The 24,099-nt window shown below is 50.9% G+C and overlaps 1 protein-coding gene across 1 annotated transcript; it reads right to left on the minus strand.

Moving 5' to 3' along the window:
- Nucleotides 1-14,432: 14,432 nt before the first annotated feature.
- LOC120838782 lies at nucleotides 14,433-15,803 on the minus strand. Its single transcript, XM_040208847.1, has one exon. The coding sequence runs from the start codon at nucleotides 15,801-15,803 to the stop codon at nucleotides 14,433-14,435; it is 1,371 nt and encodes a 456-aa protein (XP_040064781.1).
- Nucleotides 15,804-24,099: the final 8,296 nt, after the last annotated feature.

The following is a 24,099-nucleotide window of genomic DNA, read 5'->3' on the forward strand; positions in this document are numbered from 1 at the left end:
CCACGAAGCAGATACTGATGTGTCACACGGGAGTGACCTATTCTTAGACGGCATAGAAGAACCTCCACACGACGTTCCCTGTTGTAAGAGCTCTCCCAAACGCCCAGAACGGGCTTGATAATGTGAAGTTTATTGTTGCTCTCTGTATCCCATTCAAGCTGCCATTTGAGAAAAATAGATTTCCTCAGAAGTGGTTTCAAGTCTTGGTAAGGTAAGCAATTGAATGTTATAGACGAGCCTTGGGCAGACACGGCCAATTTATCCGCCTCTTCATTGCCCAAAATCCCAACGTGGCTTGGCACCCAGCAGAACTTAATGTCCCGACCGCGTCGCAGGGCGCTATTGATCTTACCATGTAGATGTTGTGCAAGGCGGTTCTTTGTGGGCATCAGGGAGGACACAGCCAATAAGGCACTCTGTGAGTCGACAAAAATTACAGCTTTTATTATACTATTGTCGAGTATATGTTCGACCGCTAGTAAAATAGCATAAAGCTCTGCAGTGAAAATGCTTGCCCTAGAGTCAACTTGTGTGGCTTTGCTGTAGGAGGCGGAATAGAAAGCACACCCTACAAAAGACGACGATTTGGACCCATCTGTATAAAACTCCAGGTAGTCTGCATATTTTTGTTGCAAGGAGAGGAACTCCTGCCGGAGGATTTGTGGTGAAATGACCCTCTTACTGTATTTTGCAAGTGACCAGTCACAGAAAATCGGCAGAACATCCCATGGAGCAACCCTATGAGTGTTTTTAAGCAAGGGAATCTCATGGAGGGGGATATTAAGGGATTGACAAGTACTTTGCGAACGGAGGCTTAATGGTCTAACAATGCTCGGCTTGTTTTCGAAAAGTTGTGAACTTCTGCAAGCATGAAGGGCACTGTAGGAGGAATGCTTTGGATTTGAAAATACTTTGTAAGCATAAGAGACGCTGAGGTACTGCCTCCGTTTCTCAAGGGACATTTGATGCGTATCAGCATACAAACTCTTCACAGGAGATGTGCGAAATGCACCTGTAGATAGTCGTAGTCCAAGGTGGTGTACTGGGTCAAGCATCTTAAGAGCGGATGGCCGCGCTGACCCATATACTACTGCACCATAGTCAAGGCGGGATCGAACTAAGGAGTTATACAGTCGTAGAAGACAGCGCCTATCAGCACCCCACGACATATGCGATAGCACTTTTAGGATGCTTGATGACATCAAGCATTTCCGTTTCAAATTCTTCAGATGGGGTACAAAGGTAAGTTTCTTGTCAAAAATAACACCCAAAAATTTGTGTTCTTGTTGGACTGATATCTCAATGCTATTAAGATGCAAGGAAGGATCAAGAGACAATCCCCGGCGTAATGAAAAAGGAACACAGACTGTTTTTTCAGGAGAAAATTTGAAGCCGTTTTCGTCTGCCCACTTACACATTCTATTGATTGTAAGCTGCAATTGTCGTTCACAACTGGAGAGGTTACAGGAAGACACAGAGATTTGCACATCATCCACATATAGAGAGTAAGTTACTGACGATGGCATAACCTTAGCTAGACTGTTAATCTTTACAGCAAAGAGGGTAACGCTCAACACTCCTCCTTGAGGAACACCATTTTCTTGAGAAAAAACATCTGAAAGTGTGGAGCCCAATCGGACTTGAAAGGTTCTTTCGCTGAGAAAGCTCTGTGTGCACTGAAGCATGCGGCCCCGTACACCACAGTTGTACAAGTCACGAAGTATTCCATACCTCCATGTGGTATCATATGCTTTGTGTAAATCAAAAAACACCGAGACACAATGCTGCCGGTGTACAAATGCCTCACGTATAGCGGTCTCTAGGCGAACCAAATAATCGGTGGTCGCTCGTCCCTCCCGAAAGCCGCACTGGTTTACATAAAAAAAATTCTCAGTCTCTAAGAAATGGACAAGACGACGATTCACAAGCCGCTCATAAGTCTTCCCTGAGCAACTTGTGAGTGCGATGGGACAATAGCTCGTAGGAATGGAAGAGTCTTTCCCAGGTTTCAAAAAAGGGATTATGTGGGCATGTTTCCAGCAACGAGGAAAGGCAGCAGCTTGCCATAGATAATTAAAGAAAGTTAACAAACCGTTCATAGATTCAGGGGACAGTTTCCTCAATATTTCATAGTGGAGTCTGTCTGGCCCTGGTGCAGACTGCTTCTTTGCACCAAGAGCGACTTTGAGTTCACACATTGTGAATGGTCTATTGTAAAAAAATGAACCACCCTCCGACATCGAGATGGGCTGCTTTTCAACAGTAGACTGGAACTTCTTGAATTTTTCGCTAAAATTAGAGGAGCTACTAATAAGATGGAAATGCTCCCCAAGAACATTTGCTTGATCTTTCAGCGATACAGAGGGGGAAGAAAACAAAGGAGTTAGGAAAGATTGGTAATCTCCTCGAAGTTTCCGCAGGTGATCCCAAACTTCTTTAGCTGGGACAAAGCTATTTAGAGAAGATATATATTTTTCCCATGATGTCCTCTTTGCCTGTTTCCGTGTCCAACGTGCCTTGGCCCTACATTTTTTAAATTCAATCAGGTTCAAAGCAGTGGGATAACGGCGAAATATACCCCATGCCTTGTTCTGTTTCCTGCGAGTGACTGTGCAGTCCTCATTCCACCAGGGTTTGCATCTCCGGGGTAGGACGCCGGATGTTTGCGGAATAGAAGATGCAGCAGCATTAATTAGACATTCAGTGACAAACACCGTCGCCTCCTCGGGGGACATACTGCGAAAAAGCGATGGATCCAGTACGGCATTTAAACCAAAAAGAGCCCAGTCAGCCTTCTCTAATTTCCACTTTGAAAGGCGGGTCGAAAGCGAAGGAAGGGGTATTGAACTTTCTAAAATTATGGGGAAATGATCGCTGCCAAATGGATTATCTAAAACCTTCCATGAAAAGCATGGAAGTAAAGCTGATGATGATATGGAAAGGTCTATTGAAGTAAAGGTGCTATGAGCAGCACTAAAAAACGTTGGCTCCTTTTTATTCAGAAGACAGAGCCCGGAGGATAATAAAAGTCGTTCTAAAACTCCACCACGGGAATCCTGACGAACACTACCTCACAGAGGGTGGTGGGCGTTAAAATCACCTAGAATTAAAAAAAGCTTAGGCAGCTGATCTATGAGTCCTTGTAGCTCGTGGAGCTGCAGTGGAACGTTGGGTGGCAGGTAGAGAGAGACCAGGGTGACGAGTCGGTCAAGGAGAACGCGAACTGCTACTGCCTCGAGTGGTGTTTGTAGAGGAACCTGAGCACACACAACCCCGCTCTGCACTACAACTGCGACACCACCAGAAGGGCTAGGAGAAAGGCGATCCTTCCTAAAAACCTGGTGCCGCCGTAAGACCTGTGTGTGTTTGTCGGTCAGATGGGTTTCCTGCAAACAGAGTGCCACAGGACGAAGCTCATCGAGAAAAAAATTAATGTCATCAATATTACGAAGAAGGCCGCGACAGTTCCACTGCATGATACCTAATTGTTTACTCATAGCAGTGCTAAAATTAAAATAAACTTTAACTTATAAACTGCAAGAATGGGTAAAAACGGGTTACTAAGGTTTAAAATCGATTTTTATGCGCGGAGCGTTTTTCTTTTTCGCGCAGTCATTCTGCTTCCCACTAGAGGTAGTGGGAGCAGCGAGGGAGGACTCCGATCCCGAGAGGATAGCCTCGTCGTCGGATCTGAGCCCACACTCTTCCATGGGCTCTTCTGGTGGTGTCGTCGGTTGACCCTTAGGGGCCAACTGCTTCGACGTCTCACCGGGCTTCCTCTGGGGAGCAGAGGAGCGAGGGGGTAGGCCTCGGCCCTTAGGGGCCAAAGGGCCAGGTGGAGCAGGGGGGGTCAGCCCCTGCCCTGAGGTGGATGCAGAAGAGGCAGCATCCACCTTACGGTTCGAAAGCGGTGTCACTGGCACCGCTCCCGAGGACGGAGACCTCGACGAGAGGCGCAGACTGTCCGTAGACGTCTGCGTTCCCGTCGAAACCATTGGCCGTACCGGTCCCCTGCGTACGGCCTCGGCATAAGAGCCTTTGGATACAAAGGCGAAACGCTTCTTTGCATCAGCGTATGAAATATTTTCGGTAACCTTCAAGGGGAGGATTTCTTTTTCCTGTTTCCATAATGGGCAGGATCGGGAGTACGCTGGGTGCTTGCCGCTACAGTTAGCACAGTGGGGCTCATTCTCGCACACATCAGCAACGTGCTCTTTGCTAGAACACTTGGCACAAGTGTCACTTCCTCGACAGTTCCGTGACCCATGGCCAAACCGTTGGCATTTAAAACACCGCTGAGGGTTTGGCACATAGGGGCGGACGCGGCACTGGAGATATCCTGCCTTCACAACTTCAGGAAGTGTAGTTGACTCAAATGTGAGGATGATGTGCTTCGTCTTGCGTTCAACACCATCGCGCCGAAGGGTAATACGCCGAGCAGCGATTACCCCCTGTGCGGAAAGGCCCTCAACTACTTCGGTTTCTGTACACTCGAGCAGGTCGTCTTCTGAGATCACTCCTTGAATTGTGTTAAGTGTTCTATGAGGTGTGACAGTGACTTTGTAATCAGTCACACAGTTTAGTGCTAATAGTGAATCACTTTGTTGCTTACTGTGTATCTCCACTAGGAGATCACGAGATGCCATCTTTTTTGCATTGTAATTCTTCCCAATCACTCCTTCAAGAACTTTTGAAATGAGGAAAGGGGACAACTTGCCAAGCGGTTTTTCATCCTCAGAGTGCATGACAAGAAACTTGGGGAACTTTGAAAATGTGTATGTTGGTTTTTCTATCTGCAGTGCTTCGGTGCGGACCCTTTTCGGGGCCCGATCAAAAGGTTTTTTAGCTTGAGAACCCATATGAAGGGGGAGGGTTTTCGGAAACTGTGGTGCACCGCCCACACCGAGCCCAACAAGGGAATAGGTAACGCTCCATAACAAGAATGGCTTGGCTGAAGACGTTACGCTATTAGTGCTGCCCAGTCTCTATAACCAAGAGTGGTTCTGGACAAGGTGTCTGTCGCCACCCAAGGTTAGCCCTTGCCGCCAAAGGAGTTGAAAAGGAAAGAAGAGAAATGAGAAGAGTGAAAAGGAGGAGAAGACAAGGGTGAAAGCAGAGAGGGGATAGTAGAAGTGGCGACTAGACTGAATCATCCTGGCCGGGCCTTACCAGGACTCCCGTCTACGAGAAGCAGGGGCCGAAGTGGTGTATTGCCTCACCCGGGGGGCCCCGAAGGGTCCAAACCTACCCCGGGCTCGGCTCAACCACCAGGATGCCCTTTTCCCCGGACACGGGAAAGCCACGCACAGCCATACGTGGGCGGGCGAACCCGCATGGCTCGGGGTCCGTGGAGACGCCACTCTCCAAACACCTGCTTTCACAGGTGCCCTCTGCGGGAGAACTGAAATATAGAATTAACAAAACAAGGCAGCAAAAGTGTCCGAACGGATGCTACATACTCCATACTCCAAACATCGCTCATAGAGCAATATATCTTGAGCAGATTACCGTATTTTTGGCAAGAGAAGGGTGCGATTAAATGAGGCTCGTGATGTTACAGTCCTTGCTTCCCCTCCTCTTCGCTTTGCCTCCTTGCCTTGGCATGGCTTCTGTTCATGCAGTAAGAAGGTAAACCAAACAAGACAGGAAGTGAGGACCACGACGTCTCATGCCTCTTCATGCAGTAAGAAGGTAAACCAAACAAGACAGGAAGTGAGGACCTCGACGTCTCATGCCTCTTTCAGTGGTGCCTTTGCTTTTTCCGAAAATATGGCCATCTGTTGAAGATATTGCTGAATAAGTGACATTTGGTGTTTGTAGCATCCCGCCTAGCGCTCCAGCCTTGTTTTGTGAAATTCCAATTTCACTTCAGCGTCTTACTAAGGAAACGGGACAGAACCTTCCGATCCTCTTAAAGTTATATCTTGTGAAATGCACAAACATGTCGGAAAAGTTTGCTTATTTTCAAGGAGCACAGACTTCTATCGTAAAACACCGGGCAAGCACCCACTAAAACTTGGGAGATAATCGTGATCAAATTGAGGATGGGCGCTTGTCACGTCATCAATTTTACATATAAATGTACTGTGTGTGTCTTCTCGGATCTTACAAGTTTGGGAATGGGCGTTTAGTGTGGAATGGGCAGATACGCGGTATTCTACAGTAGGTATAGTCAGACCATAGTTGGATTAATGGGTAAAGGATGCACCCTTTTTAAAGGGGCACTAAAGAGGTTTTTGAGATTGTCTATTTATAGTGATAACTCAATATATGTGATGGAAACATTTAAAAAATAAATGCAAAAATACTCCAGAAGCCGGGCGAAGACATGATAAGTGTAATAACAAAAACGGCTTTACATAACAAAAATAACAATTTAATTAAACGTTTCGCCTCCCATGCGGGAGGCATCTTCAGTGAAGCACAGAGCGAGTGAGAGTCGCACAAAAAAGTTTGGCTATTTAGGCATAAAGTTAGTGTACACCTCCGGCAGGGGGCCACGGTTCTTGTTTACCAGCGATGAATCACTTCCGCGTTTGTCGTTCTGGATGAACCAAGATTCCAGCAGCTTCCTCAGTCCCCACCTTTTATCCCTCGCCAAGGTCGATGCCTTGTCAAAGACAAATTGGTGTCCTGACGTCCATGCGTGGTCGACGAGTTCGGACTTGAAGCGGGTGGCGTTCGTGGAATTGGCGACATCCTGTGCGTGTTCTTTTAGTCTTGTTTTTCTTTTTTTCGTCCCGTCTCTCCAATGTACACTTTAAGAAAAAGTGAGCACCCCCCCTCGTCATCGTGCGTTTTGACGGCTGTAACTACCCCACAGGCTTATTAACTACCCACTGGGCTCGAGCCATTGAGCGTTAGCACCCTGTTGGCAGGTGACAAGCATGGGGTAGTCACGTTTTATAAACTCTTGAATTGAACACTCAAGTGCATGCAGTCGTTCAATAGTAAAAGTCACTTCAAAAATCTCAAAAAGTACTTGAAACTTGTTTTCTTTGTGCGTTTGTCATCATTTATTCAAATTTGAACCGGTCGAAACAAGCGTGTGGCTCAGTTCGCCTAAACTGGCAGAAAACAAACAAGTACAGGCAACCTTGGTAGGCACCTGCTAAAACCCGAGGCAGATAAAAAGTATCGCGGTTGTCCGTTTGGTTCCGTCGCAGGTTTTATCATGTACAGAGTAAACAGCTGGCAGCTGGCGTCGTGCTCGAGGAATTTAGCCAAGTCTCTAGAAAAGCACAGGAAGCTACGCACAGGCGTGAGTTGACTTGAATATTCGCCGGACGAGATACTCTCGTCGTCTTTTATTGTGCGGTTCAGTAAAGAGCGTGCCCTCAATAAAGGTGTGATCGGTCAGTTCTGCGTGCAGATCAGTTGCAACTGGCCTCCTCGGTTTCGCCGAACTTGCGCGCCTGTCGTAGCCAATTTTTTTGCTTTCAAGTGCAGTGAAGTATGAAGCATTGAACACCACCACTGAGGCCGGACAGGACGAACGTACACAGATATCTGGGATCATGTTCGTGTATTTCACTATTTTTCTGTCTCGAGGTACAGGATTCGCCTTCTCTGGTTCATTTGGCACATTTCATCGAGCATACATGATAAAAAAAAATGCTTCAAACAAGGCCGGTTCAGACACTAGCGTTTGACAGCGTTGCGTCGAGAACCGAAAGCCACTCACCGGCACGTTTGTGCTACGTATCAAGCGTGGAATCCAATTCAAGGAATCATCTTGGCACGCGATATAAGCAGCAGGGATGTCCTCATTTCTTGCTGCCGCAACGCAGTCAGACGCACGCAGTCAAACACTACTGTCTCAACCAGGATTTAGATAATTTAGCATACGTATTTTGCGTTCGTTGCAGGTGAAGGCACGGGCCCGAAAGCAGCAATTCTGCACAGTCCTCTTGGCGCGAGCGCGAGCGCATAGAACGGATATTTAGCGAAAAGAAGAAAACTGAAACAACGCCAGCCGGGTGCAGCCGTAGCTTCCACCATGGTACGGCGAAACTAGCGCCGCTAGGCGCTGCGGCAGTCTCGCCAACTAGGTCTGGGTTGTAAACTACTTGCAGATGGCGCCACGGCGCCACTAAAGCGAACAGCTATCATCATCATGAACGTGCTCACCCTTTTTCTTATCCTCTCTCCTTCCCTCCTGTCTTTTTTTTTTTCTCTTTTTTCGACAGGTTGTTTTTTTTTGTTTTTTTTTTAATGTATGCGTGTGTTTTATTGTAGGAAACGGCGCGAAAATCAGACGAGGACGAAGAAGAAACACACGGGACGAGCGCTCGTCCCGTGTGTTTTTTTTTTTTCGTCCTCGTTTGTTTTTCGCGCTCTTTCTTACGATGAATTTCCACCAAATCTCCCAACTATCCATTCTTCGGCGTGTGTTTATCGCGCGTGCGTGTACGATGATGGGTGGTGATGCGTGTTGAGATTTGGCGTGCGGCGCGCGCTCGTGCGTCTGTGTTAATGCATCGCTTTTTCACACTGTAAACACGGACGTCGCTTGATACGGACATCTGTGTTTGCTGTTTTTTATCGATGCCTAACAACAAGCACGCGTACACTGCACACAACCTCGCCAAGGAAACGTCATAAAACCGGAAGATTGAATAAGACGCATTTTATTTGAAGTCATTTTACGTTCTAAAAATGCCTAGCTATTTACAGAATTGAGAGAAAGTTTACAGGAATACATAAACAATGAATAAGTCAGCTTTATGGCGAGATCAAGAGCATAGATATAAAACACATGTAACATGTGACATCATATAGATATAATTGCGTTCACTGGCATCTCGCCATCTTTCAATTAACATTTACATATTTTACATATTTACTTTATTACTACATACGTCTTAAACAATAAGTTTTCACAAATAGCACATCTCATTTATTTAAGCTCTTACCATGACACTCAATAAAACATTTACAAGAAATTATAAATTACTTTTATACCCCATAATGCCGTACTAGTCATCACACGAAAAAGCATACTAAAACTCCAGTGCACAGCATTCGAATTCTTTTTTATACAATGTATGAGCAACCTTAAAAGGACATTATACAATATGCAGGGAAGTATTGGCAGGATTTTAAGTAACGAATATATGCACCAAGTTGCCACACAGCCAATAAAAAAAACTCACACCTCAAGCAAGAAGCAAACAAGCCGTTAGCCGCAGAGACGACGTTCGCGGAGTTTGCTCAACGGCAGCAACTTGAACTCTGGGCAATTTGCATAGCAGATCCATTTACTGGCTCTATTTGAAAACGTAAGCGGAAAAGAAGAAAAATAGCGTGCATAACTTAACGCGTTCACTTCTTCCAGTATATCGCGCGTACGAAGTTTGTAGTCTCACCTGTCGTCCGTCGCAAAACGAAAAAAAAAAAACTGCAGTCAGCGGCATACCTCGGCAAACCTCACTCATGAGGGCCCTCACTCACCCTCACTCACCCTCACTCACCCTCATCTTCACAGGTGAGGTGAGGGTGAGTGAGTTTCTGAATCAGGAAAATTCATGAGTGTGAGGGTGAGTGAGGGCCGTGAAGGCCGTGAGGGCGGTGAGGGCGGTGAGGGGTGTGAGGGCCATGAGTGCGTGAGGGGCGTGAGGGCGGTGAGTGGCGTGAGGGCCATGAGTGCGTGAGGGGTGTGAGGGCAGTGAGTGCGTGAGGGGTGTGAGGGCCATGAGCGCGTGAGGGGTGTGAGGGCCATGAGTGTGTGAGGGCAGTGAGTGGCATGAGAGGCGTGAGGACCGTGAGGGCCGTGAGGGCGGTGTGTGCATGAGGGGTGTGAGGGCCATGAGTGCGTAAGGGCGGTGAGTGCTTGAGGCCCCCTTCAGACGGAGCACCTTTCTCAGCAATTGTGGTGTTGATGGCGGGTTGTTCTCTAGCTTTCCCTAGATCGACACGAATTGCTGAGGTCGGGTCTGGCTCGAAATAAGCAAGCAACTCGGAGCAATTCGAAGACGTTTGAAGCGGCTGCATCCAATCAGGGACGAAACATTTTCACGTGATACCTCGTGCCGGAGATGATAACACCGAAAGACTTGGGTCTGGTTTGAAATCGATTGTTTTTGGAAGTAAACTGTTTCAGAAAGGTGCATTAGTATTCTTAACGAGATTTAGATGCATGAAAATAGTGCAAGAAAAATAACATTTTATGATGACGATGGCAAATTGCAGCAATTGGTTGCTGCGTGTGATCGCGTGTGGCCCGTATTGCTGGTGTTGCGACGTCAGGTTTCTGGGCGAAATTGCCCCATCTGAAGCTGGCCTGAGTGGCGTGAGGGCCATGAGTGCGTGAGGGGCGTGAGGGGTGTGAGGGCCGCGAGGGCGGTGAGTGCGTGAGGGGCGTGAGGGCGGTGGGTGGCGTGAGGGCTATGAGTGCGTGAGGGCCGTGAGGGTGGTGAGTGGCGTGAGGGCCATGAGTGTGTGAGGGCCGTGAGGGCGGTGAGGGCCGTGAGGGCGGTGAGGACGGTGAGTGGCGTGAGGGCCATGAGTGCGTGAGGTCCTTGAGGGCGGTGAGGGCGGTGAGTGGCGTGAGGGCCATGAGTGTGTGAGGGCCGTGAGGGCGGTGAGTGGCGTGAGGGCCATGAGTGCGTGAGGGCCGTGAGGGCGGTGAGGGGCGTGAGGGCGGTGAGTGGCGTGAGGGCCATGAGTGTGTGAGGGCCGTGAGGGTGGTGAGGGCCGTGAGGGCGGTGAGTGGCGTGAGGGCCATGAGGGCGTGAGGGGCGTGAGGGCCGTGAGGGTGTTGGGGGCTTGAGGTCCGTGAGGTTCAGTGAGGGTGAGTGAAGGGCTGAAGGTGAGTGTGACTGTGAGGATGAGGGTGAGTGAGGGGCCGAAGGTGAGTGTAGCTGTGAGGGTGAGGGTGAGTGAGGGGCTTAGGTGAGTGTGGCTGTGAGGGTGAGGGTGAGTGAGGGCGACCTAAAATGCCGACCTCTGGTCAGCGGATGTTGTCGTATGCTGGCACCACTTTGCTGCACAGTAATATCCATAGACAGCAGCAATCCCGCGGAACTGAAAGCTGAAAGAACCATCTAACGCGCAGACCCCCACCGCCGAAGGTTTCGGTTGCGCTCGAGCGTTTCGCGCACGCCGCACGCCACTCGCCCGCCTCGCCCGCACGCACTTCGAAAGATCAAACAAAAATAACGGTCGATAACGGATCTCTCCCTGAACGCCCATGATTGGCTGAAAGCGCGCAGACTGATATTATATGGTGGCGAAGATAACCTATGCGACACGACGCTCAAAACTGCGGCGGTAAGACTGGGAACCACGTCTGGGTTGGAACGAATAAATGGATGTACGAAGACTTATGGATAGACGTACGGAAGCTTCATGTGGCGCCACACTTTAGTCACCCGCGGAACCTCAGAGCTGCATACGGCTGACAACGCTTCGGGGAGGACCGGCCGGCGGACGGGCTTCGCTAAAATCACCTGCGCGTGCTCAGTGTACTCAACGTGTACCCAACCGCCGCTAAAGTCAGCCTGGATATGTAAAAAGAGAAAAGAAAATGCATCTGTGTGTTCAGAAAGCTGTGTCTGCAGAAATTGGTTTCGATAATTAATACAATTAATTAAACAAGCTTCTGTATACTTGAAGTGTAGGCAAGCGAGAAAACGAAACTGTTAAAAATGTGACGTGTAGCAACTATTCAAATTTATTTATAACCTGCAGTTCACTTTTGCAATGGCCCTACATTAGAGATACGAGCGCTTTCCTAAGGGCAGTAGAGGAAAAGAATATATAGGGTTAAATCTTGCACGGTCTTCTCGTATTTATGCAAAATATGACAGTGGTCACCATCCTAATCGGTCACATAAAATACAGCAGTATATAAGCTGTTGTACCTTGTGCTGTTTCTGAATGCGTTGATGTATACGATGCTGTGATGTCTGTATATCGCGTATAAGTGAAGTGTGGCGTGGGATATGTACATACGGCATTGACTGGAGAGGCGCTCAGAGGAAGAATTCCAGTTTTCTTTTTTATCTTGAGCGCTGTCCGTTAGGTGGCGCGTGTCGCCGCCCAATTCAAGGAGTCGCGCGTTTATGTGTCTACTTATTTGAGTGAAAAACATGGAGGCGTTCCATGGCTCCACGCAGCAGCCACAAAGGGTTCGGTCTGGTTCGTTTCTCGGCCTCTCGTCCAAATGGGATCAGTCCCATAGCCAGTTGAATGGGTGTTCCGTGCGGTGAATAGCGCCAAGTGCGTGCACAGACGCGGTGAGGATTACCAGGGACTTGAAAGTGGATGACGAATGCTAACAGGTGAGCAGGAGCGTTGAACGATCGGAACCGACGCCGCTTAAATCGGTGATGCTTCGCCTCGCGGCTGTCAACTGAAAACGCCGGATCACTTGCGGCAAGCACAGCAAGCAGATGCTCTGTTCAATAAAGACATCATTCCATTTGTCGCTATTTTGCTTCCTTCTTTGAATGTTTTCTGGCCGCGAAATAAATGCAGCCGGCCTCGCGAAAGCAATCGCGGACAAACCCCCTCGAATGCGCCCCCCCCCCCCCCCCCCCTCACATCGTCGCCCCTACTCGTATTAGATGCGGTGCCGGTGCTTCGAGGCGCGTTTCGGAGTGCTTTGTGCGCACGGAAGGCAGCGAACGGGCGTACGCACTTGAGAATCGTATTTTAGCAAAAAGCAGTCCAGCTCGCTAGGCCTTACTCGTATTGCTCCACTGTCGCTTGCCAGCCGCCATGTTGCTTTTGGGGGTGCTCACTATGATTACCTGCTGATTGCTTGCCGTGTGACTGCCCATTTGATTTGATTTGATTTGATTTATTTTGCACAGATCAGGCACGTACACGGCAGCGTGCAAGGCGAAGCAGAGAGGTTAAAACCCTTACGCCTGTGCGCCTGCTTGCCTGCCGCCGTGTACATAAGAGTCACAAAATGACGTCCACAAAACTAAAATAAGATGCGACAAGGAAATAAAATAATGACAATGAAGCTAAATACAGGGTGAGAAAGCTGAAAGTTTGCGCCAGTTTAGATTAGAGCACAGTTCACACCCGCAACCGAGTAGGACGGAGAGAGGCAAGACCGGCCCCCAAGCCCCCCGCGACGCCCTAAGACCAGCTCCGCAGCAGTGCGTCCGGTCCCAAGACGTCGCAAGAGGCCCAAAAGGCCCGGCCCCACCCCCCCTCCGACCCACTCCACCGCAAGTGCGCGAGCGGCGCCTAACCCTGACTCGAAGACATTTGTCCTGCGAAGACTCTACAGAGAGCCTGGGACTCCTCAGGCTCCCTGGGCAAAGGACTACGGGCAGCCAATGGCATGGACAAAAAGTCCCTGATAGCCGCAGGCAACAATGATTCACTGTGTCGCAGAGTCCTGCCACGGAGTGGTTGAGGCTGCCCGGTCCTTTTGCTGACACGTACGAGGGCGGACAGTCTGTTGCCAGGAAGTGACCCGTCGAGCAGATGGCACAGCACTTGGACCCGCGAAATTCTTCGCCTCTGGTCGAGAGGACGCCAGCCAAGGACCTTCAACCTCGCGGGGTACGATATATCAGCATGGCCTGAGATCCGAGCACAGATGATGCGTGATGTACGACGCTGTACACTTTCTAGGCGGTCGAGGAGGTGTTGTTGAGGAGGCGACCACACTGCGCAGCAGTATTCTAACGAGGGTAGGACCAGGGCAGTATAAAGTGTGCGCAGTGCCGCCGGTCCACTCGGCCTTGTCACTCGAGAAACAAAACCCAAAGTCCTCCGGGCAGTTGCAACAACAGTTGCAATGTGTACGGAAAAGTCCAAGTTCCGCGAGAAGGTGACACCCAATATAGTCAGGTGGTCCGAAATAGTAAGAGGAGCACCTCCGGCAGTGTAAGAGGGTTTGTCGCGTTTTTTACTGTTCGTGAAACGCATCACACCACTCTTGGAGGTACTGAGACGAAGGTGTTGCGCTGTGGTCCAGTCCTCAACCTCAGCAAGATACAGTTGGAGGTGATCTGCGTCAGATTGTGATGACACTGACGCCACAATTGACGTATCGTCCGCGTACTGCACCAGAAGACACTTCTCACTGCGTGGCATGTCGTTCACATAGAGCAGGAACAGCGTCGGACCGAGGACCGAACCCTGCGGAACACCAGAGGAGATGGGTGTCCGTGCAGAGTGTGTGCCGTGGTACAGAACCCGTTGACTGCGATTACGCAGGAAGCCAGAGACCCAGGTAAACAAGGAGCCCTGTACCCCAGCATGGGCGAGCTTCTCCAGCAGGAGTTGAATGTTCAGGGTGTCGAATGCGTTGCTAAGGTCGAGTTGTATTAAATCCGAAGTGCCTTGGTTGTCCATGTTGTCGCTAATAAAATGTGTTATGGTTGAGAGGGCGGTTTCACAGCTGCGGCCCTTACGAAAGCCGTGTTGACTGTCCGAGAGGTATTTTGATTCTTCGAGGTAGCTTAGAAGTTGGGCGTTAACAACCCTCTCAAATGTCCGGCAAACAATTGAGGTGATTGAAACCGGACGGTAGTGCCTTGGCTCGTCCACTGGCTTCCCCTTTCCCTTGTGGAGTGGAGTGACCAGCGCTTCTTGCCACGCTTCTGGGACGACCCCACTGTCCAGTAGACCCTGAAGTAACTTGATGTGGTTGGAAGAACATGCGAGCAGAACAGCTTAAACCAAATGGGAGCGACCCCATCTGGCCCAGGACTGCAAGAGTTCTTGATTTTGGCGAGTGCCTCCTGCAATGTTTTCTCTGAAAACAGCACCCTGGAAAGTTCTTGTCGAACGTCATCTGCATACACAGGCAGGGGTCGTGGTGCAGGTAGTTCCGGTTGACATACATTTGGTGCTGTGAATCCCGAGGAACTCGGAGGCGGACTGTTGTTGTTAATAGAAGCAAAATGGTCAGCAAAGAGGTTGGCTATTTCTTGTGGGGAGTTAGCTGCGCGACCACTGATGGTAAAACTCGGTCGCTGTGACGTAGAACGCAGTTGGCTAATGAAGGTCCAGAAGACCTTTGGATCGGTCTTGGCTCTTTCAGCAATGTCGCGAACATACTGCTGGTGGGAGACGTAGATAGCAGCCTTCAGCGTCCGCTGGTGCTCCTTTGCCAATCGTAGGGCGGCTGGGCAATGAGATCGGCGTGCCCTCCGAAACAATATCTGCTTGGTTCGCGCTGCCTTTATGATGTCTGGCGTGATCCATGGCAGGCGTTTTCGTTTCGATGAGTGTGTGGAGCAGGGCACACACTCCTTCTGGATTGCGAACATGAAATCACACCAGAGATCGTAATTCGATGACCAGTCTGAACCGGTGGTGGTCATGCACCATGGCGTCAGGTGGGCCAGCTGAGCCATGTGCCCGAAGTCCAGCTGCCGGAACCTCCACAACCTAAGAGCGTGATGCCCAGTACGGGGCAACGAGACTGCATAACGTAGCTCCACGGCCAGATGGTCGCTGCCGTGGAGGCCTTCGGAAGTCTCCACAAGCTCTATGCGTGTTGCGTCGGATGTGAAGACGAGGTCGAGAAAACTCGGTACACCCTCGCGGGACGTATACGACGGCTGCTGACACACCTGGACCAGGCCCGCAGCAGTCGTGGTCTCGAGGAGCACATCGTCCGTGTTGTCACGAGGGACAGGAACCTCGTGGGAGCACCAGTCTACGTGGCAGTTGAAGTCGCCGAAGATAAGGATATTCACGTAAGGCTTTGAAGCAGCAGCCTCCAGGGAACTGTCGAGAAGTCTGTAGGCTTTTTCACGTGAAGAGGGCGGGCAGTAAACGCAACACACGAGGATGGTCCCACGGGGAAGGAAGAACTCAACCATGGGGTTGTTAGTATAACGAAGGGGGGGTAGCGATATCTGTGACGGCTTCTGACTACCCCAAGTGTAGTATCCAACGACAACCCTTTTGTTGAGAGTGTAGGAAGCGTCACATTCCTTGCACTGCACCTGGTAGATCACGCCCCTTTCTGCCTCTTGCGGGGTCGGGTCTTTTGGCTTGGAGATAACATTGGCAATTGTTCTGTAGGGTTTGTATACAGTTCGTACCCCCAACGGCCTAAGGGCGCGTCCCAATGCCTCCGAAACCCCCTTAACGTACGGGATGCACACAACGTCGCGTGTTCGTTCGGCTCGATCCGGGCGCCGACGGGACATTTGTTTCTTAACGCGATTGATAAATCGGTCGGGGTAGTTACGTTTTTTCAAAGCCTCCCGCACATGGCTAAGTTCTTGATTGCTAACTGTTGAGTTAGATGGGACTGTTTCTGAACAATGAAGTAACAATCTTACAACTGAGCTTTTGTGCTGAGTAGGGTGATGAGTGGTAGTCAAGAAAGTTTTGTGTGTCACATGGTTTACGCTATACGGATGTCTCCATCTTAAAGAAAGGTTCACTAGTCCTATGGACACGTACATCTAAAGACGGCAGGGTACTGTCGGTTTCATGTTCGCAGGTGAACTGAATTGAGGGGTGCACACTATTCAAATTGCGGTGAAAATCGGTTACGTTCTCTCTGTTAACTATTACAAAAGTGTCATCGACATAACGACGGTAGAACTTCACGGGGAAATCAATGCCAGGCATTACCTTTTCCTCAACATATTCCATGACGAGATTCGAGACAGTTACGGAAACTGGACTCCCCATAGGGCATCTGTTGACCTGATGATATATCTCCCCATTAAAACTAAATTTGCACTGGTTGAGACAAAAACGCAAAAGGAGTATAACGTCATCAACAAGGAGGGTTGTGCGAGTTGACAACGACTGGTCTGCCAACAACCGGTCACGGGCGACATCAACCGCCAGGGCGTTGGGGACATTCGTAAATTATGAAATCGTTAATATTGAAATTTACGAACGCCACCCGCTTCAAGTCCGAACTCGTCGACCACGCATGGACGTCAGGACACCAATTTGACTTTGAAAAGGCATCGACCTTGGCGAGGGATAAAAGGTGGAGACCGAGGAAGCTGCTGGAATCTTGGTTCATCCAGAACGACAAACGCGGAAGTGATTCATCGCTGGTAAACAAGAACCGTGGCCCCCTGCCGGACGTGTACACAAACTTTATGCCAAAATAGCCGAACTTTTTCGTGCGGCTTTCACTCGCTCTGTGCTCTACTGAAGATGCCTCCCGCATGGGAGGCGAAACGTTTAATTAAATTGTTATTTTTGTTATGTAAATCCGTTTTTGTTATTACACTTATCCTTTAAAAATTACAACCATGTACAGCCTATTTCCCTATTAAGAATGTGATCAAAGTTTTCAACATGCGTCTTTTTCTGCGAAATTTCGCAGAAACCCAGGGGGCACAGCCATTGCATCTGAGCAATGACGAAGGTGCTTGTTAGCAAACAACAAGCAACTGCTGCCCCTGCGGATTGATCTGAGAAGGAAGTCAATGCATGTGCGGCTTGAACCATGCGCACACTGCGTCTGCGATTTTTATTTGGTAAGCTGCATAATCTTTCATCTCTGGGAAGCAGATGAGCAAACACATCACTCCCACAGAAAAAGGCAAGGATAAAACCTAATAATTGAAAACGAGCGTGTTGGTGAATAGATATGAAAGCATAAAACATGGAAGACGAAGACAGGACTTCTTTCAATGAAAGAAGTCCTGTTTCCATCGTCATCATCCATATCTTATGCTTGCAAGTATTCGTAGAAAACCTAATTGGCATGTATTTCTATCGTCCTGTGAGCATTTTTGTCATCTGAAACTTAGAATAAACATTAATTGGCACCTACTACTTTATAGAACAACAAAAACAAGCGTCTTCAAAGACATCTTTAGTGCACCTCTATGAGGAATTGCTCTGTCCCCTTAGCATACAACATAACTAGGCTGTATATTTTCCGGTTTTAACTGAAAAGCACCAATAAACATCCGCCGGTGTAACTGAAAAACACAGTTTTTCATATTTTCAATCAAGCGCTGGTGTTTTTTTTGTTTTTTTTTTTCACCGAAAAAGTCCTGAATACTTCCCAGTTTTAACCGAAAAATACAAATAAATACTCGCAGGATGACGGAAATAAAAATCGTTAAAAAACAAAAGCAAAAAAAAAAAACAAAAAAAACAACAACACCGGTTTCTAAACAATATTTCCTAGCAATGTGTTTTTTTTTTCTTGTTTACAGAAAAGGTTATATGTAAACTTCCGTCAAACACATCATGTTACCCGGAATCGTGCACCTTACCTTCTTTCTTTTGTGACCTACGTGGTTTTGGACCCTTGGAGGAAACTAGCTTTGTTCCACTGCTCTTCACTATCAGTGGCCCAAGACCAGACTTGGACGTAGTTCAACTACTCTACTCAAACTACTGTAGTTTAACTACTTTTCCGAGTAACTTGGTAACTTTCAATTACAACTTTGTTTTGGTAATTAGTAGTTTAATTTAACTACGTTTCTCAGGTAACTTCTACTCAAATTACTAATTACTTTCGAATTTTCATCCTATTTTTTTCATCAGAAAAGTTTGAGTGCAGAAATAAACAAGACGCTGGCAGATTAAGCGCTATTCATGAACAAGGGGCCCCCGCACATTCCGTTCCCACGCAACACTCGGCAGCCCTAGAAACTGCATCACCGGCGTCCTTGGGCCAAGATGGCGACGAGCAGCCAAAACATAACACCGGCGCACGAACGTAGGCAGAGATGCTTAACAAGCCTTGGTCGGGTGTTGACCTAATCCGGTAATGCACGCAAGCGCCGCGCCTCCAGCTGCAACCGTGAAAGACGGGGACACTCCGTGGGTTGTTGTTGCTTTCATGTTGTGTGCCTTTAGTGAGTTCTGACTCAAGCGGTATGATCCGCGGTAGGCGCCACTGGAATGACCTCGCAGCTGGGCGCCTGTTCCCATGGTCGCCTGGTCGTCAGCGCATACTCCCTTGCAAAGCCGGACTCCCCCGCGCACAAACGCAGACACGGATAATCCGATCAGGGAGCACGTTCGCGCTTCCAGCTGCAACCGTACGAGCGCCGAGGCTTGTTCACGTAATCTTTCGCGTCCTTCCGACCTTCCACGCCAGGGAGACCTCCTCTTTGTTGAAAACGTTTTACTTGTCAGGCGTGTCAGGTGGGTCAGGATACTGTAGTCGCCGGCGAGGATTTTGAGTCACCCATGGGAGGTCCTTTTGTTGGACCTAACGTCAACGGCGAAAAGCAATTTTTTTTAGTGGCGTAGCTATAACACTGCAACGAGACGCGCAGTCGTTTAGAGAGAGAAACAAGTTTAATGGAACACCACATCAAGAAGCCGCAGGATAGAGGTTTACCTACCGCGGCTTCTCAAAAAGAAAAAAATTCTGTTCCCGAACTAAAAAGGAATGCATGCGAGGTGGCTTTTCTCTGTTCTGGAAGGGATGTGACTTGGCGTGAACATCGGTGCATGGCATGCACCGATGTTCACGCCAAGTCAAACGTCGGGTGCACGTTCGCTTTTTGTAAGGTCTTCGTGACTTCCGTCGCTATCTTGTCCGCTCGGGAGACGACTGCGGCTTGGATGTGTGGGTCCGAGCTTCGGAGAAGCACAGCCCAAGGGGGATCCAGCGGGTCCTCTTCTCCTTCTCGAAGGTGAGCGACGAGGTCCCGTAGAGTAGGTGAGGGAGGGTCGAAGGGACATTCCCAAAACAAGTGTGCGATGGTGGCCTTGGTCGGGCCAGTCCCCCCGTCGGCGGGGTCTGGTGGCGGGCAGCGAGCGCACCTCCCGTCGAAGACGGTTGGATAGATATTGCGCAGAAAGGCCGGGCAGGGGAGGGTATTTGCCTGCAGCTGTCTCCACCTCAGGGCCTGGAACTTGTTGAGACTTTTGTCGGGTGGTGGATACAGTCTGCGTTCTAGGCGGTAGTGTTGCAAGATCTCTTGGAACACCGTCAGGCAGTCCTTGGACATCGAAAGGTGGTGGGACGCCGTTTCGTCGACGCCGCTAAGGGAGCTTGGCAGCGTGCCGGCCGGCATTCGGAGGGAAGTTGCTCGAGTTGCCGTTGCGTGTGCCGTTTTGTTCCCCTCGTGGGTCGAGTGAGCGGGGACCCACACCAGACGGTGTCTGGTGCGGTCGGAGCCGGGCTTGAAGGATCGAAGGATGCGTTCCGTTACCGCGCACACCCTGCCTCTGGCGAAATTGCGGACTGCCGTCTTGGAGTCGCTGGTGATCGTCGTTGAGAGGGGGCCCGCGTGGACCAGGGCCAGTGCAACGGCCGCCTCTTCCGCCACTGCAGTGGCTTTGGTGGTCACGGAGGCCTGGGCGACCGTGGATCCGTCGCTGTTTACCACGGCGATCGCGAAACAGGCGTTACGAGAGGCGCCGCCCGGATACGGTGCAGCGTCCACGTGAAGGACGCCAGAGTTGGTACGATGCTGCTTGTTGAGGGCGTCAGCTCGCGCCTTTCTCCGCTCCTCGTGATGTTGAGGGTGCATATTCCGCGGTACCGGGCGGACTTCCAACGCTTTCCTAACCGTCTTCGGAACGTCGACCGGGGCCTCTTGCAAAGGTTCCGGCTCGATCCCCAGCCTTTCCAGGACGGCGCGCCCGGTAGGCGTCTTGGAGAGACGCACGATTTGAGAGCTCCGGTGCGCCTCGACGAGTTCGGACACCGTGTTGTGTATTCCAAGTAGCATGAGGCGGTCCGTAGACGTGGCCATGGGGAGTCCGAGGGCCAACTTGTACACTTGTCTTATGATAGAATCGAGCTTCTTCTTGTCGGTTGTCGTATGTAAGGTACCGTGTAGAGGACGCGGCTGACGACAAACGCGTGCACTATGCGGTAAACGTCGCCCTCCTTGACCCCGCCTCGCTTGTTGGCGATGCGTCTAATGAGACGAGCCGTGCTCTTGGCCGTCTTGCCAATTCGAAGAACGGCGTCTGCATTTGACAGATCTTTTCTGAGGTGCATGCCGAGAACTCTGACCGAGTCGCTTTCAGAGATGTGATTGCCGTTGACCAGAACTTGAACACCGTCCTGGAAAATGCGCTCGTGGTAGCCCCTCTTCACAAGGAGTTCCGACTTGGCATGGGAGCACTCGAGGCCGACGGATCTGGCATAGTCTACTACGACATCAGCGGCCGTCTGGAGCGCGCTTTGCACGTGTAATACGTGACCCTCAGTCCAAAGGGTAACGTCATCCGCGTAAAGCGAATGACGTAGGCCGGGGATAACGGTCAGCTTTTCTGGCAGATCCATCATTGCGAAGTTGAACAAGAGGGGTGAGAGTACTGCCCCTTGGGGAGTACCTCGTCCAACGCAGGCTCGAAAGGTCGGCGAGACATCCTCTCCCAGGCGAATCTCTGCAGTGCGTCCCGTGAGAAAGGACTTCAAGTACGCAAAGGTGCGGTGCCCGAGATGCAGGCGAGAAATCCGACTGAGAATGGCTTCGTGCTTCACGTTGTCAAACGCTTTCTGGAGGTCGAGGGCCAGCAAGGCTTGCATTCCCCTCTTCTTCTCGACGATGCCCTGTGAGAGTTGCAGGAACACGTCTTGGGTAGAGAGGTGAGCTCGGAAGCTGAACATGGTGTGCGGTAGAAGGTCGCGGTCTTCCACGTAGGCTTGGAGTCTGTTGAGAATGACGTGCTCGAGCAACTTGCCCAGGCAAGACGTAAGAGAAATCGGCCTGAGATTGGAGACCGAAAGCTCTTTTCCGGGTTTCGGAATGAAAGCGACGACGGCGTGCTTCCAAGTGGGGGGCACCGATCCCGTTCGCCACACCTCGTTGAAGAGGGCCGTTAGTGCCGTCACCAAACGGTCGTCCAAGTTCCGGAGCATCTTGTTCGCAATCCTGTCTGAGCCCGGCGCCGATCTCGCGCGTAGTTGTTCCATCGCGCTCCGAACCTCGGCCTCGATTATGTCATCGTCGAGCTCGGGGTTTGGTGACCCGGTGTACGAAAGGAAGGCCTCTTCGTGCTCTGTGGAAGCAGGAATGTAGGTGTTACGGAGTTCCTCCATGAGGTCCGCCGTACTGCCCCCGTGTGAGTGAAGGACCTTGGAGAGGTCGGTCCGCTGCGTCGTTTTGGTGGTCGGGGGATCCATCAAATGTCTGAGCAGCGACCAAGTGTCCTTGCGATGGAGGTTACCGTTGAGACCGTCACACACCTGTCCCCATTGCTGCCGATCTAGCTGGTCCGCATAAATCTCGATGTCTCTTTCCAGGCGAGCTGAGCGCTTGCGGAGCTTTCCGTTCCGTCTCGCCTGTGCTTGCCACCTGGCCTGAAGACTGCGGTGAGCTTGCCACATGTGCTCGAGTTTGGAGCCGCTGACTCCCGAGGTCGAAGAGGCGTCGCTCTCGACGGTCACCAACTCCGCTCTGGATAGGAGATCGTCGGTCCAACCGCAGAGGTCTTCGATGGTGGTCGGAGCCGACGCATCCCTGTGGCGGCGAAAAGCGTCCCAATCCGTGACCAGGGCTTTGCGTTTTGCGGGGGCCGAGATTCCCTCAACCGGCATGAGCATCTCGAGCACATAGTGGTCGCTGCCGAGGGAAACCCCGGTGTTCGTCCACGACACTTCACCAATCATTCTCGTCATGGAGAGGTCGGGCGACGTATTTTTAGAGACGCTGTTCCCAATGCGGGTGGGATAACGGAAATCATTTAATATAGTGCAGTCGTGCTCGTCCACACACTCCTGGAGGGACACGGCCTTAGGAAGAGTGTGTAGGTGCCCCCATTCAGCGTGGTTGGCATTGAAGTCGCCCACGACGAGCAGGGGGGTGTCTTTGGCGACGCGGAGAACTTCTGCGAGGATTCTAGCCACAGCCTTCGATTGATCCTTCGGGGGGCTGTAAACGTTGAGTAGAATGACGCGGCGCTGCTCTTTGCGCTTGGGCAGAAGTTCGAGCAGAATGTGCGGCACGTTGTCAACTACGGGTTCGTGTTGTATCGTGGGTATGCCTCTTCGGACGAAAGTATGAACAGGTTTCGATGCGCGCGGCCCTCTCACTGCTGCCTCGACGGGAACCTCGAAGCGAACGTAACCCGACAAATGGACGCCATCGTGCGATTCTTGGAAGGCGAGAACATCAGGCATGTGCTCGGCGTTGCGAATATGGAGCTGCAGGTTTCCCCTCTTGCGACCGAGACCCCTGCAGTTCCACTGCCACACTCGCAGGGGTTGCTGCTGCCGTTGCCGGCGCCTAGTCATGTTGGAGCTGGAGTTTGCGTAGCTGTTCCTGGATAAGCGGGAGTGCTTGCAGGATCTGTGGTATCTGCTGTTGCATTTGGAGCATCTGTTGCTGCATTTGCTGCTGGGTGTGCCGGATTTCCTCGATCGCCTGTTCGAGAGCGGTCTGCCGGGATTCCATGCGTTGTGTGAATGCTTCCTGACGAGCTTCCAGTCGCTGTTCGAGGGCGAGGACAGTCGCAGAGCTGACCACGCTGCAGGTATCATCGTCTATTTCGACATCTCTCTCTGTTAGCGGAGGTGGCGCAGCCTTGGAGGCCTGGCGCTTGCGAGGTTTCTTTTCGGGGACCGGCCCCGGTTCCAAGAGCGGTTCCGGTACTACGTGGGTAGGTGACGTTTCGGGGTTAAGCGGCGTATATTGGAGGTTGGTTGCGGGTGGCGTTCGGGGCGGAGGCCGCAGGAGCGTAGTTTGCGCTGAAGTGATCGGTTTGGAGACGCACGCTCCCGTTAGTTGTCGTTGAAGGTCGGAGATCTGCCGTCGTAGTTCCTTGACCAGCGCGGACTCAGCACCAGCCGCAGATGCAGATGCCCACGCCGCCCTGTCTTCCTTGGGCTTGCGATTCTTCGAGACACTTCGATTCCTGGAAGCGCTTCGGCCTCTGCCCTCCAGGAGAGGGAAAGAGACCGAGCGGCTGCGTGCTCGGTAACCTCGCTGTCCGCCATTGCTGTCTCGCGAGCGGGACCTGCGGGACCGCCGTCGTTGCTTGTCAGGCTCCGTCGGCGCTGGTCCGCGACCCTCAGGGCGGCGAACATAGCGATGAGAGCATTCTTTGGAGGCCGTGATGTGCCTGCCCCCGCAGATGGCGCACAGGGGCTGGCACTCGTAGTGCGAGCCATCTTCGTTTTGCGACGAGTGTTGGGCTCCGCAGCGGTGGCATCTGCTCTGGGGTGGCATGGGACACACGTCAGCCCGGTGACCAGTTCGTCTACAGTTG

The sequence above is a fragment of the Ixodes scapularis genome, unplaced genomic scaffold, assembly GCF_016920785.2.
Source record: "Ixodes scapularis isolate PalLabHiFi unplaced genomic scaffold, ASM1692078v2 PGA_scaffold10__122_contigs__length_95168666, whole genome shotgun sequence".
In the NCBI taxonomy this organism is placed as follows: domain Eukaryota; kingdom Metazoa; phylum Arthropoda; class Arachnida; order Ixodida; family Ixodidae; genus Ixodes; species Ixodes scapularis.

Excerpts from the sequence above, each read along its gene's own strand:
- LOC120838782 (XM_040208847.1), bottom strand. The coding sequence starts at position 15,803 with ATGGTTGAGTTCTTCCTTCCCCGTGGGACCATCCTCGTGTGTTGCGTT.